This window comes from Rattus rattus, chromosome 18, assembly GCF_011064425.1.
Source record: "Rattus rattus isolate New Zealand chromosome 18, Rrattus_CSIRO_v1, whole genome shotgun sequence".
NCBI lineage: Eukaryota > Metazoa > Chordata > Mammalia > Rodentia > Muridae > Rattus > Rattus rattus.
This window is the reverse complement of record NC_046171.1, coordinates 41,093,011-41,107,710: the sequence shown is the minus strand read 5'-3', so window position 1 is coordinate 41,107,710 and position 14,700 is coordinate 41,093,011. Positions and strand designations below refer to the sequence as shown.

The window sequence follows — 14,700 nt, the reverse complement described above, 5'->3', positions numbered from 1 at the left end:
GCTGCAACTTAATTTTTGACCAACTATTTTGTTGGTTCATAGAATTCTCAGTTTTGCTCATAACTTTTCTCGAGTATGGTAATCTGACCTTGCTATTTGTTCACTAATAAATGAAAGACTAAACTGATCGATTTAGAGCAAAGTAGGGCTCTCTGAATATAAGTAATGTTGTGTCGTATTTGAATCACGTTCTGAGGCAGAGTCTCCACAAGGTGGCAACCTCCGATCCCCCACCCTCTGGCCACTGCTGATCTGAGAAGACAGCGGAGATGGTTTTGCCCTGAACCCTGTTTCACTGCCTTTTGACCCCCGGGTTTGCGTTTCCCTCAGTATGGTGTCTGTACTTCTCTGACTCGCCCAGGGCTGCTAGTGATTTTGTTGGTTTGCTCTCCTGGCTCTTCAGGGTCTCTCCTTCCTGTGGCTCTCAGTAGAAGAGACCCACACGCCAGAGAAGGAGAGCCGATTCTAGAAAGATCTGGGATCCGGCTTTAGAGAAACCTCTTTAATCACGTTCTGAGGCAGAGTTTCCACAAGGTGGCAATGTTTCCCGTAGCATCTATGGGAACAGTCTCTGGGCTGCCAACCTGCGGGTTACTAAGATTTTCTTTGCTGCTAAAAAGTGAGTTGGTTTTAGGAGGGTAGATCAAGTATGTTACCAACCCCCCTCCCTGCCCACACCCCCAAGTCGGGGAAGCAGAGGTCAACACATAATGGGAAGAGTTTAGAGCAAATACAAAACTATGTCTACAATGCAGACAATTTAGTGTCGTGGGCAACAGTTATCTGCACACAGACCTTTCCCAGTGGCCTCTGCATCCTTCACTGAAAGTGTGAAGGTTCAGTGGGCGCCCACCACTGCCTGAAGACTCCTTTCTGGCGCGTCGGGACCCAACTGATTGCAGAGGTGTCCCCTCTACTAGTGACAAGCTTGCTAAGAACAACAAAAGCCTCTCACACTGGAGCCCACTGAAAAGCCGGCCCAGGATCCAAAGGCTATCAAACACGTGGAGGTGGAGTGCTCTGCCCTCGCTCACACAGAGCAGCCTAAGAAGGGAGAACCGCTGCCCTGGAGCCTCCGGAAGTACAGAAGAAGCAAGGCATCTCTCCAGAGTCCTTTCTTTCTTTCTTCCCTTTTTTTTTTTCTTTCTTTTTTTCGGAGCTGGGGACCAAACCCAGGGCCTTGCGCTTGCTAGACGAGCGCTCTACCACTGAGCTAAATCCCCAACCCCTCCAGAGTCCTTTCTGACCGCTGGCGTGGTCATCGTACCAAAGCAATGTTAAAATCAAACAGAAGATTAAGAATTAAGACTCATCCCTGCAATAGTGATAAATGTCCTACAGCTGCCCACAGGCACTGTACGAGGTGTGGCAATGATGCCGGTCCCCTCCCCCCATTTCCATAAAGCTGCTAGGGAAAACAACTCAATACCCAGAGTGAACTTTCAGTTCATTAAGTCTCAGGGATAAGCGGGAAGAGGCGTCTGTAGTTAAGCTGGACAGCCTGGGCTCCACCCCAGGATCCACATGGCGGCATGGGAGAACCAACCCCCCAAAGTCCTAAACAGTCCTCTGGCCTCAACACACTACGGCACTGCAGGTCCCTCCCTCTTTCTCACGCACAGTAATAAAATTAATCCTAGGAGTTTTTTCTTATGCTTTGGTATATAAATTATTTAAGTCGGATACATAATCAATTTTATGAAGAACAAGTCTTAGAAAATTCGCAACATTCTATTTTTTAAAAGTAGAACACTGCATCTCCAAATTAAAATAAAAAAAGAATCCAGTGCTAACAAGTACAAAAATAATAAATTGGGATCATTTAAAGTTTATTCTAAAAACCAACTTCCACTTTAAAAAAAAACAAAACAAGACCTTTCTACATAGTCAGGGCCCTGATTTACCTAAAACATAACAAAGAAGAGAAATGGAAGTATTGACAACTAGAGAAATTAAAACTGAACAATCCCCCCACTTCCAGTGAAAACTCTATGCTTGAGAGAGACTAAATAAATGGCCGCGTATTATGTCTGAATTAGGAGTCTCTGCTCTCAGTTTTTTAGTGTACTGGAGAGACAGCGTAAAACAGGATATAACCGGTAAGACCTGGCAGGAACTTAACAGTTTTGGTCTGCTAGACCCTAAAGTCTGTACTGGCTGTGGCGATTCTTTGCTGAGGAATGTGCCGTGATCATTCAGGCAGCACTAGAGATCCCCATGGGCTTTGTGTAGTTAGCTTTGCTGAGTCCAGGGTACAGTGCCATCTTAAGTGTAACCATTAGCGTGACAGTTTGGACAGAGTTCGCACCAGAACATGTTTGCGGATGAGATTAGCTCCGGCCATGGGTCCAGCCAGTTAATGCCTGCTTAATGAACGAAGGGCGGGGGGGGGGGGGGATGCTTGCTAATGGATAAAAGGAAGGAAGACAGGGGGGAGGGAGGGAGGAAGGGAGGAGGAAGGAGAAAGGAAAGAAGGCAGGCAGGCAGGCAGGCTGGCTGGCCAGTCTAGGTAAAACCATGAAGAGGAGGCTTCTTGCTCTTTGAGAGTTTGGTTCATCACAGAGGGGAAAGCCTGGTTGCAGAATTGTGCAGCTGGGACTCCTAACTTCTTCACATCTTGGTAGACCAGGAAGAGTGGACAGGAAGTGAGGCTGGACTCTAACCTCAAGGCCTAACATCAACGACCCATTTCCCTCCTAAAGGCTCTACAACTTTTCAAAACCAAGACACCAGCTGATGTCAAACACGCAAGCATGTGAGGGGGTGGGGGTGGGGACAACACTTCGCACTTAAAACACAGTGCCCTGCACAGGCGTCCGACTGCGAGAGTTCACAGGTTCTCTCTCTCCTCCACCTCATTTCACGCCCGAAAGTATCCAGAGTTTAGATTCAGGTCAACGTGATAGGCTCCATGTAGCTCACCCCTATGCTCCCGGCCTGTCCGTGTGCAGGTAGCAGGAAGCATGAGAGCAAGATGAAAATTCAAAGGAAGAGAATCCCAAAGAAACAGTTCAGTGCACTGCACATTTGGTGTGAGAATACTTCAGGGTCTTTAGAGGTTTCTTTTTGTTCACGCCCAGGGAAGTGGTGCATGCTTTTAATCCCCAAATTCAGAGCCAGAGGCAGAGATGGGGGTGGGGAGGCAGAGAGAGAGAGAGAGAGAGAGAGAGAGAGAGAGAGAGAGGCAGAGAGAGAGAGAGAGAGAGAGAGAGAGAGAGAGAGAGAGAGAGAGAGAGAGAGAGAGGCAGAGAGAGAGAGAGAGAGAGAGAGAGAGAGAGAGAGAGAGAGACAGAGAGAGAGAGAGAGAGAGAGAGAGAGAGAGAGAGAGAGAGAGAGAGAGAGAGAGAGAGAGAGAGAGAGAGAGAGAGAGAGAGAGAGAGAGAGAGAGAGAGAGAGAGAGAGAGAGAGAGAGAGAGAGAGAGAGAGAGAGAGAGGGAGAGAGAGAGAGAGAGAGAGAGATAGAGAGAGAGAGAGAGAGAGAGAGAGAGAGAGAGAGGCAGAGAGAGACAGGAGAGAGAGAGAGGCAGAGAGAGAGAGAGAGAGAGAGGCAGAGAGAGAGAGAGAGAGAGACAGAGAGAGAGAGAGAGAGACACAGAGAGAGACAGAGAAAGAGAGAGAGAGAGAGGAGAGAGAGAGAGAGGGGGAGAGAAAGAGAGAGAGGGAGAGGGGAGAGAGAGAGAGAGAGAGAGGAGAGGGAGAGAGAGAGAGAGAGAGAGAGAGAGAGAGGCAGAGGCGGAGAGGCAGAGGCAGAGGCCGAGGCAGAGGCAGAGGCAGAGAGGCCGAGGCAGAGAGAGAGAGAGAGGCAGAGAAAGAGGCAGAGAGAGAGAGGCAGAGAAAGAGGCAGAGAGAGAGAGAGAGAGGCAGAGAGAGAGAGAGAGAGAGAGAGGCAGAGAGAGAGAGGCAGAGAGAGAGAGAGAGAGGCAGAGAGGCGAAGAGGCACAAAGAGACAGACAGAGGGGCAGAGAGGCAAAGAGGCAGAAAGACACAGAGAGATGCATAGAGAGGGAGAGACGGACAGACAAAAAGAAAAGCCAGGGATGGGGGGTGGGTAGGGGCAGAGGCAGAGTCTGGTCTATATAGCAAGCTCCAAGTCAGCCAGAGTGACATAGAGAAAGATTCTGTCTCAAAACAAAACAAAACAAAAAACAAAAGTTGCTTATCTTTTCTGATTATAAATATTATAAAAGGCCATTTAAAATAGTAGCATATAGCATTCCAAAAATAAAAGAAATGCATTTCACCAATACACACACATACACAATCTACTTACCTCCCCTTTCTTTCTTTTCTCTCGCTCCAAAATAAGTTCAGCTCTTCTTTTAGCGACCATATCTTCCTGTTGAGGGAACGTTTACAGGTTTATAGGGAGCAAACATGATAAAAATCACCTGCTATGTGTTAACACTGGGGCTAAGGTATGGTGGAAGGGACCTCACCAGGAAAACACATGATGGTGATTGACCCAGCACAATCCTTGTCCTTCTGGGCTATCTCCCTCCCAAGGGTTGAAAATGTTTGGAAATCTAATTTTCTTACTGTGAAGACATGTCTTTGTAAGCATGGCCGTATCTCTGTGGAAAGCACACACACGTTGGAGGGTATATGCACGGGTGTGTGTGTGTGTGTGTGTGTGTGTGTGTGTGTGTGTGTGTGAAGGACCATGCCCTGCTCTTTTCCGGATCTCACATAGTGGATCTGTTCAAAGGTCCTCAGGGTTTTGGTGTTTAAGTTTAACTAATTTCAGTGTGCCTGCCAGAGGCTGGCACTGGCTTGGGCATTATAATATTTATTCTTTCACTTTCTTCTTAAAATACAATATCAAGTCAGGCAATACCTCTCCTCTAAGGGTCTGGGGTCTCCTCTGGGTCTAATGGGGACCCAGACAGAACTGTACAACAGCACCCAGGGCTGGACTCCCTGATACGGAAACCTAGAAGCGCCTGGTGTGACACCTCCTGGAGCTAAAAATACTGTGAGGAAATGGGTTTGCACAGCCCTGAGTTCCAACCCTGCCGGTGAGACTGGATTCAGACAGACATTTAGAAGACTGGTCTGTGAGTGGCTGGAAGGATGAATGGTCAGAGCACCACTGCCTCTACTGTGCTCATCGACTGCTCCTGTGCCTCACAGAGGCCTCCGGGGAGGCCTGAATACCGTTAATTCAGGAAGAGAAGCATTAACGCATTTAGATAGGAAAAAAAGCTTCAAGGAAGTCCTGCATTCCGGAGGCAGAGACATCCTGGTGATGTCTGAGTTCAAGGGCAGCCTGGTCTACAGAGTTTCAAGACAGACAAGTCCATATAGAGAGACCCTGTATCAAAAAACCAAAATCGGGGTTGGGGATTTAGCTCAGTGGTAGAGCGCTTGCCTAGGAAGTGCAAGGCCCTGGGTTCAGTCCCCAGCTCCGGGGGGAAAACAAAACAAAACAAAACAAAACAAAAAAAACCAAAACCAAAAAAGCTTCAAATAGCTTTAAATTCCTATTAAAGGATGAAAAATTCGATGAAAAATGTCTTCCTGCTTACGGCAGCATTCGAATTCGAAACCTCGTTGTTGTGAACGCTGCTTAGAAACCCACGTAGGAGATGAGCAGGCCCTCGTCCCGCGTACCTTGATTTTTGCCTTCATGTCTTTGATCATTTTTTTCCTCTCTGATTTCTTGAGTTGTTTCGCCTTCCACTTCTTAACTTGGGCGGGAAGGAGGCGATCGAAGATGTCTTGATCATCGACTTGTATTATAACTGCGGCGTCTGGGAAAAATCCCCGCTCTCCCAGAAACTGGGCCTCCTCAGGGTACCGCGGGAAGCCGTCCAGGATAAAGCCCGTGGAGCTGGGTGGAAAAATTTCATAATTTGCTTAAAACATCAGTGATAATCCAGAAAGGCCACATCCAAAAGACAAACATCAAATGTTTCTCTCATATCAAGATCTATCAATCAATCAATCAATCAATCAATCTATCATCTACATAGCTATCAATTTCTATATCACATCTATTGCATGAAAGCAGAAGAGGAACCGCTTTGTGAGAGGAAAGAAACCAGTGGAAGATTATATCTATCTGTACCTCTATCTACCTGTATCTAATCTATTTACATATGAAAATGTCATAACCAGCTCATTATTTTGTATGATAACTTGAACACCAAGTAGAAAAATTATATTATGGAACTACTAATGCTAAGTATTGATGTGGGGGGGGCAAAGAATATTGGTGCACACAGAGAGGCACTGGAGGAGCCAGGAAGGCTAAACCCAGGGGCATCCCTCCAAGGAAAGAGATGCTCCCCCATCCTCCTCCCCGCAATCTAGGGATGGAGCCGCTTACGACCTGATCTTTGGCTGTCTGATGATCCAGGCTCTGCCTCTATGTTCCAGAATTTATGTTTTACTTATCCCAGACCTTTGAGTTTTCTTAGAGAAGACAAAAAATATGATGTCAGACTCTTGAAATCTTGGTCCAGCACCAGTACCTAAAAATCTAGCAGAACCTAATTCCATTCTTGGCTCTTCTCAATTTCCTTTCCCTGCCTTCTGAAAGGACTGCAGGGACCCTCCACATGTCATCTCTGCATGTATCATATATTTTGACATGTATTGATGAATTTTGACTTTATCAGATGGGTAATAAATACTTTAAAGGATTTACACTTTTCCCAGCCCCTTCTAGTCTGAGTTTTTTGTTTGTTTGTTTGTTTGTTTAAGACAAGGTCTCACTGTGTGACCCTGGCTGGCCTGGAACTTGCTATGTAGACCAAGGTGGCCTCAGATTCACAAAGATTGCCTGCCTCTGCTTCCTGAGTGCAGGGATTGGGGGTGTGCACCACCACGTGAGACTCTGGGAAATTTGTAGGTGGCCTGGATATGCAGGTATGTACAATAGCTATACAAATCAAACTTTAACGGTAACAAACTTGTTTTAAGACAGTTTCTTGGCAGTACGTGCAATTTTGCCATCTGTTAAAGATTCATGTGCTTGCTTATTTTCATGTGAAAACCAGGAGGATCTCTGTGAGTTCTAGGCCAGTCAGCGCTGAGCAATGAGACCCCATCTCAACAAACAAACAAGAAACCGGCAGAAGAAAAAAGCAAACAGAGAATGAAATCTTGGGTGAGTATTTGAGGCTGTAGGATACACGGAATCTTCAGTGCTCCTCAGGCAGGCATGATGCTGACATGTATGAAGCTGACATGTATGGGGCTGCTGAGAAGGGCACTGTGTATAAACTGCCAGGCTTAGGACGCTTCAAGAATTACCAGAAGTTCTGTCCCGATCCTAAGTCAAGATTCATCCAGTGACTTTCCCCGAAAATCCACTCAAACAGCAAATATTAAAATCAAGTCCTCTAACAACGCTACTCTCATGCTGCCCTGCTCAAGAATGACAGACAGGGGGAGGCTGAAGTCTTTGCTTTCTGGAAAGCCATTATGTTTCTAGAAGGGCAGAAAGCATAACCACTGCAGTTCATGGCCTGCTCAAGCTCTGCTTTTTGCGTATTAAAAATATCCTTTACTGCTGCCAAACTTTTTGTGATTCCTGCACTGGAATTTTTATATGATTCTGTTCCAGTCCATCTGGAGCGACGACTCGGAGTTCAAGAAGCAGGGGCATACACGGTATTTTTTAAAGCGCAGCTATCTGGCTGATAAAGAATTGGAAGCTTACTAAAAGTCAAAGTCCTCGGCCCAGGAGAAGTCCCTAGCCTAAGGAATATGTTGCCTTTGAAGAGCCCCTGTGACTGGATGCTTCCTCTGACAGGCTTCTGACACGCTCCTCCAGGGTCCTCCTTGTTGCCAGTGACAATTACTCGTGTGTCTATTCTGCCTCAGGTGACAACACTTTTAGGGCCATTGGGAATAACCGGGAGGCTGACACATTTCAATAAAGTACAACACAGCTGCCAGATAGCATTGTGTTTCTTTCCGGTTAGTTCTTCATGTGCCCATCTCTCTATCATATGGTGGCACATGTCTGCATCTTTTAAAGTTTAGTATCATGTAATATCACATGCCATTGTAAGTCTTTATCCCGGCAAAACGTGATGGCTGTGCAATATTCAGTATGCCGATTTTACGTGAAACTTTTTACATAGATTGGAACACATATCTATATGTATCTCTATATAGATATCTATACTGTTTTTACTTCATATTTTACATTTTAAAAATGATTTATTTATTTTCATTTTCTCTGTGTGTGTGTTTTATCTGTATATTTGTATGTGTACGACAATGCCAGGCTTCCTGGAATTGGGGTTACAGATGGTTGCAAGCTGCTATGTGGGTGCTGGTGTTCTTAATTGTTGGGCCACCGCCCCAGACCTTCTAATGTTTTAATTGATTTGTTTGGGTCTTTGATAGAGATATCTTAGCGTGTGTGGTGTGAGGAACTGGGCTAATGAAGAACGACTCGTGCCTAGGAAGCTGTGGGTCATTTGTCCAAGTGTCCCACGGCTATTGATCTAATGCAGGGGACAAGGACGTTTTTTAAAAGCTTGACAACTAAATTCCACTCCCTCCTTCCAGACAGGCAGCAGACGCACGTGTGCCCAGGGGCCCTGAGGAGAGTGGAAAAGGTCAAGTGTGCTGTATTTCAGGTTTTGTTTTTTTTTTTTTTTCAGATTCAGATAATGCAAATTTCTACCCCATTCTGTGTACCAAAATTTTAATACGATTAAATACTAAACGTATTTAATACAGTTGAGGGAAGTGACTGTGAGGGCATGATTAAGTTTCACATATGCCCTAAGTAAGTTGATCTGAATAAATTACAGTTGCTTTTCTGGTGGGTAGGGAACTGAGGAGAGGTTTAAACTCCGGTGACCTGAGGACTTGTCCCGTGTGGGACAGGACTGTTGTAGGTATTAACTAATGGACTCAGAGCGGACATATAGCTAGTGGTCATGACTGCAATCATTACGAGGATACAGGGGGAAAGAGACCAGCACAGCACGAGGGTATGTGGGCTTAGAAAACCATTCTCAACTATGGCTCTGCACTAGAATCACATGGGGACCATAAAAGTACTGGTGCCTGGGTCCTGGTCTCAACGTTTTGGGACAGGTCTCTGGCACCAGTGTTTTTCAGAAGCACAGATGTTTTAAATGTGTAATGTGGACAAGGAAGGGCAAATTCTTACTTATAAGTCAGACTAAGTTTTAGCATTAAGAACAAAGGAAAGAGAATCAATGAGAAACGCGAGCCCTTGCGTATGAAGGCACCGTATTGGTTCTTTAAGCCACCACTCAGAGAGCATGGGGTCTAGAATTTCCGAAGGCAGGGGCTCGTTGTCCGTCAGACTCAGCTTGATCGCCTCTTCTTCCTCTGTGAATTGCACTTCTGGAAGCTGAAGGCAGAAGTTAGAAAATCAGAGACTCTTGGGTTCCACGTGGATAAGCGCAGTGCTATTTTATAACCGATTAGAGTGAGACCTGTTTTTCTCTGAGGTTACTTTGGATACTGCTACTTGTAACCGTTTTAAAACATGAGTTCTGAGCACCGGTATATAATGTTTAGACACTAAGTAGTACCCATGTAGTCGCAAGACTTTCACATAGGCCACCAAGGTCACGATGTGTCATTTTTTGCCCAAAACCTGCTTGATTCACACCATACATCTGTTGTAGACTTGGTTTAACACTTGTATTATGGTCATTATGTTCCCAAAATTGCACAAGAATCCCTCATGTGAGACCCTGAGGGTCCCTGCCCCCAGCTGGCTTCAATTGGTGAATGAAGTTGCCAGCAGCCAATGGCTGGGCAGGGAGACAGAGGCGGGACTTAAGGATTAAGGGGCAAGGGCAGGAGTATTCAGAACCGCCATGCTGGGGAATGCAGATAGATCAGGCCTGAGAAGTGCTGGAAGCGAGAGCACACCAAACATATAATTATGAGCCAGGAAAGAGCGGCCCCAGCTGGGTCTGGGACAGCTAGGGTGGAATATAGGTTTTAGTGAGTAATAATTCAGGAATATCAGAGGGGAGAGTGTGATAGTCCATGGGTGTTTGGGAGTAGCTCAGACATTGAGCTGATTAAAACATATTAAATATAGGCTGTGTTGCGCGTGCGTGTGCGTCTTTCATTTGGGAATCCAGAGCATTGTTGTAGTTAGTGGGGAACTTATGGCTGGTGTCCAAAGAGGCCAGAAAAGGGCATTGGATTCCCTGGGACTGGAGTTATGGGTGGGTGTGAGCCACCATGTAGCTACTTGGACCATCTACGCTATTAGCAGCAAAATGTTCTCCTAGCTGCGGAGCCATTTTCCAGGTTCTGTAATGGGATTATTTTGGTCGAATACTTTTACCATCAAAATTATTAAATTAATGTAAAATATTAGTATTTTAAAATCTCCATTGGTAACAGGGCACTTTTGAAAAAATACTATTTGACAGAAAAAAATCACATTAGTGGGAAACCTTACATTATAAGTCAGACACAGAGACAAAATGTCCCCAGTCAATGCTGTACTACTATTCAGCGAGGTGACTTTTTCCTGATGGTTTACATTTCATGTCGGAGAGGGGAGTTTCATGGCGACCTTTCTGCCTCAGGGCTGTGTGGTCGGATATTACTCTGATTGTGTAACAGCACACAGACGCTACTTTCAAGAACACAGGCCAGCTTCTCACTTGAGCTCACGGGTTACTGAGGAGGATTGGCGTCTCTGCTGTAATTTTGCACCAGTCACCTTACATGGGGCTGTGCCCCTCCCTCACAGAGGATCTACTTCGACACGTGGTAGTGAACCCACATCCACTCCCCTTCAACGATGAAATCACACAAAAATAAGGGAGGCGTCTTATTTTCAGCCTTTTACAATTTTCTGTTCTACACTCCACAGAGGTCCCTGAATGTGGTTGTCCTAAATCTGCACTCACCTTGGATCTGGGGTACAGACTACCACCAGCAGGGGGCATATTCACCCTGCTTCCTGGGGACATGTGGGCATCTCTAGCGGTATCCCCTCAAACAGTGAGGATTCTTTGAACCCTCTTGCAGAAACGCATTGACCAGGACTGCTTAAACTACTGTGTCAGCACCCCAGAGATGAACTCCGGATCACTGGACTGTGCACACCCACTGAATCTCCTCTTTCTGTTTCCGTGGTGACTTATCTCTCTATTGGGCATCCTTGGACAGTGACTGGGTCTAGGCTGCCCAGGCTGCTGCAGTTGGGACTGCAAACCAGTTTCAGAAGCAAACAGGCAGTCCTCAGAGCATCACCAGGGTTACTGTTAAAACTGAGAATTGTGAGGGGAAAGACCATATGCATGGGCTAGGATGCGTGGTTTTGATTGGGCATGTTAATTAGGTGGACTAAAGCGGGCTTTAGATTGAGGGACTTCAGTGCTTTGATAGCTGGACCTTGGTGGTCAGCCTTAGGAGGAGGAAGTGACCAAACAATTGTATAATTAAAAGCAAGCATCACTTAATATTGGCCAGGAAGAGGGACCCAGGCTAGGTCCATATCTAGGATTCCCAGAAAGTGGCACTGAATTAGGTTATTCAGGGGCTCATAGAGGCAAGATCTACAAGTACTTCCTGCCTTTATTCAAGGGGGCAAGCATACATCCTCTCGTACTTCCTGCCTATGTACCTCCTGCCCGGTGACAGCCCATCCTGGCCAAACATATTCTGTGCAGTCAGGGCAGCTATCCTTGTTTACTGAAGTGAAGACGTGTGGATTGTTATCTTCCGTGAACAACAGCCCCCAGCGGTCCAGCAAGTTCTCTGCCCTTGGGCACGTGGGTGGGGCTTACCAGTGGGTGGGGCTTGCCTGTGGGTGGGGCTTCCAGGCCAACTTTGGCTCTTTCGTACCTGCTTCTTTGTATTGTCTTCTTCGATCTTCACATTTGCCTGAGCTGCAAGCTCTTCAAGCTCTTGCTTCATCGCTTGCTCCTCCTCAGAATCGTCCTCAAATTCAGGTCCGAATTTCCGTTCAGCTTTGAGCAGCATTCTTTCTTGGAGAAATTCCTCGAATTGAATGTGGAAAATGCCAAAATTTTCTGCCAGCTTTCTCGCGCACACAGTTTTGCCAGAACCATGAGGACCCAGAAGACAAATCCTTAGCGGTGGAGCCTGGCACAGAGGGAAAAGAAGCTTTGAGTAATTAGCCTGGTTCATTCCCGGTTCACAGCATTCAGGTATTCTGAGGCCAGAGCTGCATAGGGAGACCTCTCTCAAACAAAACAAAACACTCAGAAACAAAATAATCTCTCCTCCCCACCACAAAAAAACAGAAAACAAAAACAAAAACAAACAAACAAACAGAGAAGACTTTTTAAAGAGAGCAATTTTTAAATTTTATTTTACGTGTTTGTTTTACCTGCGTGTATGTATGTGCAGCATGTGAGTGCCTGGTGCTGGAGGAGGTCACAATTGGGTAACGGATAGCCGTAGCCTCGGAGTGAGCGGACAGTGGCGAGTCACCAGGTGGGTGCTGAGAGTGGAACCCACTTTCTCTGTCAGAGCAGCAAGTGCTCTTTACTGAATGAACCATCTCTCTGGCCTCAGGAATTCTCCTTCTTTAAGAGTGTATGTTTTAGGGGTGTGAGTGTGTGTAAGTGTGGGTATCTGGGGACTTCAGAACAGGGTTTGGAAACCCTGCAGCTGGAGTTATAGGTGGTTGTGAATCATCTAAGAAGTTAACCAAACTCAGGTCCTCTGCAAGAGCGGTCTGTGGTTTTAACTGCCCCACCCATGTCTCCAGTCTCCCATAGACAGGAATTTTTACTTTACAAATTCAATTATATTTAGGCATCAGGATTCCAGTGAACATAATTCACTGTACCATAAATAGCTTTTAGGGCTGAGAATGGCCTTCAGGTTATCCTGCCATATATGCCAAAGGCATTTAATGAAAAGTAGCTTTACTTAAAAATGTTCATGTTAATAAGGAACAGAAAGACTCTTAGTATGAGTAAAAAGGATCTATCAATGGAAAAGTCCATTCAGAGAGGAACTTCAAAGATGTTGCCATTAATTCCATACTGCCGAGCTCACTGTGAGTCCACAGCGTGGTGTCCACACTGAAGCTGAAGAAGCCGGAAGCCAGTTTTCAGTGTCATGTGATCATCCCCTGTATGTGAGGGTGTCAGGGGACAAGGGTGACAGTAGTGAGTGTGGGAAAATGACTGTAAAAGCAGTAAAGAACAGTGACAAGGGGGAGGTGGTGCTGTGCTTAGGTAGTCTGGACCCAAGAGAAACGGGAGGGACTAATGACTGAGAAGGAGAACAACTCAGAGGCATAGATTCATAATCTATTTGTTTCTGTGCATCTTTGGCTACATAGAAAATTCAAAGGCCATCTTGGGAGACAGGAGACCTTGTCTAAAAGAATAGCAACAACAACAACAACAACACAACAACAACAATACTACAGAGCTCAAAGATTCTGGGGACCTTCAAGGTGTGTGCGCTGTGTGCACTGTGTGTACTGTGTACCAAGTACAACAAATTAGAAAGACTCAGGGTTAGGGCAAATTTAGGAACAGCAAGAATGAAGAGAAGAAATTATTTGTTTCAAGATTATTGAGAGAGAGAGAGAGAGAGAGAGAGAGAGAGAGAGAGAATGAATCTACAAGAGAATGATTCTCAGCCTAGCAATACTAGATGCTAACATACAAGAAAGGACCACCCTTCATATTCAGGAGGAAAAAATGATATGGAGTCTAGAAACCTATGTGATCCAAACTGCCAAGCACATTGCAGCCATCAGATAGGAAGGACAGTCCACAAAACAGGGAGAGCCAAATAAACATTGATTCTGCCTTGGCTCATTCCTCTCTGTTCTGTGCTAGCATCTGGATTGCCTGCTGAGGGACCATTGTTGCTCGCCCCCATGGGTTTGACCGTCCTTGGTCGCCCTTATGGGTTTGATCATCCTTGGTTGCCCCCATGGGTTTGACTGTCCTTGGTCGTCCTCATGGGTTTGACCATCCTTGGTCGTCCCCATGGGTTTGACTGTCCTTGGTCGTCCTCATGGGTTTGACCATCCTTGGTCGTCCTCATGGGTTTGACCATCCTTGGTCGTCCCCATGGGTTTGACCGTCCTTGGTCGCCCTTATGGGTTTGACCATCCTTGGTCGCCCCCATGGGTTTGACCATCCTTGGTCGTCCTCATGGGTTTGACCATCCTTGGTCGTCCTCATGAGCTTTCCACCTCTAGCTCAAGCCCTGGACTCTGATAGACTTCAGTCAACTGAAGAAAAGCAATGGAAAGCAAGAACGCTGGATGGCAAAAATAATATGAGGAAATGCCAGGTCTCACTCCTTCATAGGCAGAGCTGCCTGGCACCCAGATGGCATTCAGACAGCTGGCCAAGGACAACCATGCTCCTTGCAATCCCAGAGTGTTTTATGTTCCATAGGAGGAAGGAGTTAAAAAGGGTGATATGGCATAAGGGGTATGTTTCCTGTGTGTAGACTTTAGTGGATCCCACATGGCGGCACGTGAGAAACAACATCTCATGAGCCCCTATTTGTGATGATATCAGGTGAAAAAGACACAGGGTGAGTGTCGCTTGATTTAGATAGGCATTGCTAGCTGTTGAGGTTCAGTCTGTTGCTGTGTATTGCGATGCTAGATACTGGCCCTGGTTGCCTCAGGGATGAGGAGATCCTCAGGTGCACCAAGTGATGGATGCTGTGTAACCTTGCCCCCAAGTTATCCTTGGCCAATAAAGATGCTTACAGCCTATA

General features: G+C 46.1%; 1 protein-coding gene across 1 annotated transcript in view; it reads right to left on the bottom strand.

The window, feature by feature from the left end:
* Positions 1-14,700, bottom strand: part of Ak9 (adenylate kinase 9) — a 110,426-nt gene that overhangs the window by 28,711 nt on the left and 67,015 nt on the right. The window contains 4 exon segments of the mRNA XM_032888566.1: positions 4,271-4,336; positions 5,611-5,830; positions 9,222-9,346; positions 11,818-12,078. Coding sequence (XP_032744457.1) covers positions 4,271-4,336; positions 5,611-5,830; positions 9,222-9,346; positions 11,818-12,078 — 672 coding nt within the window.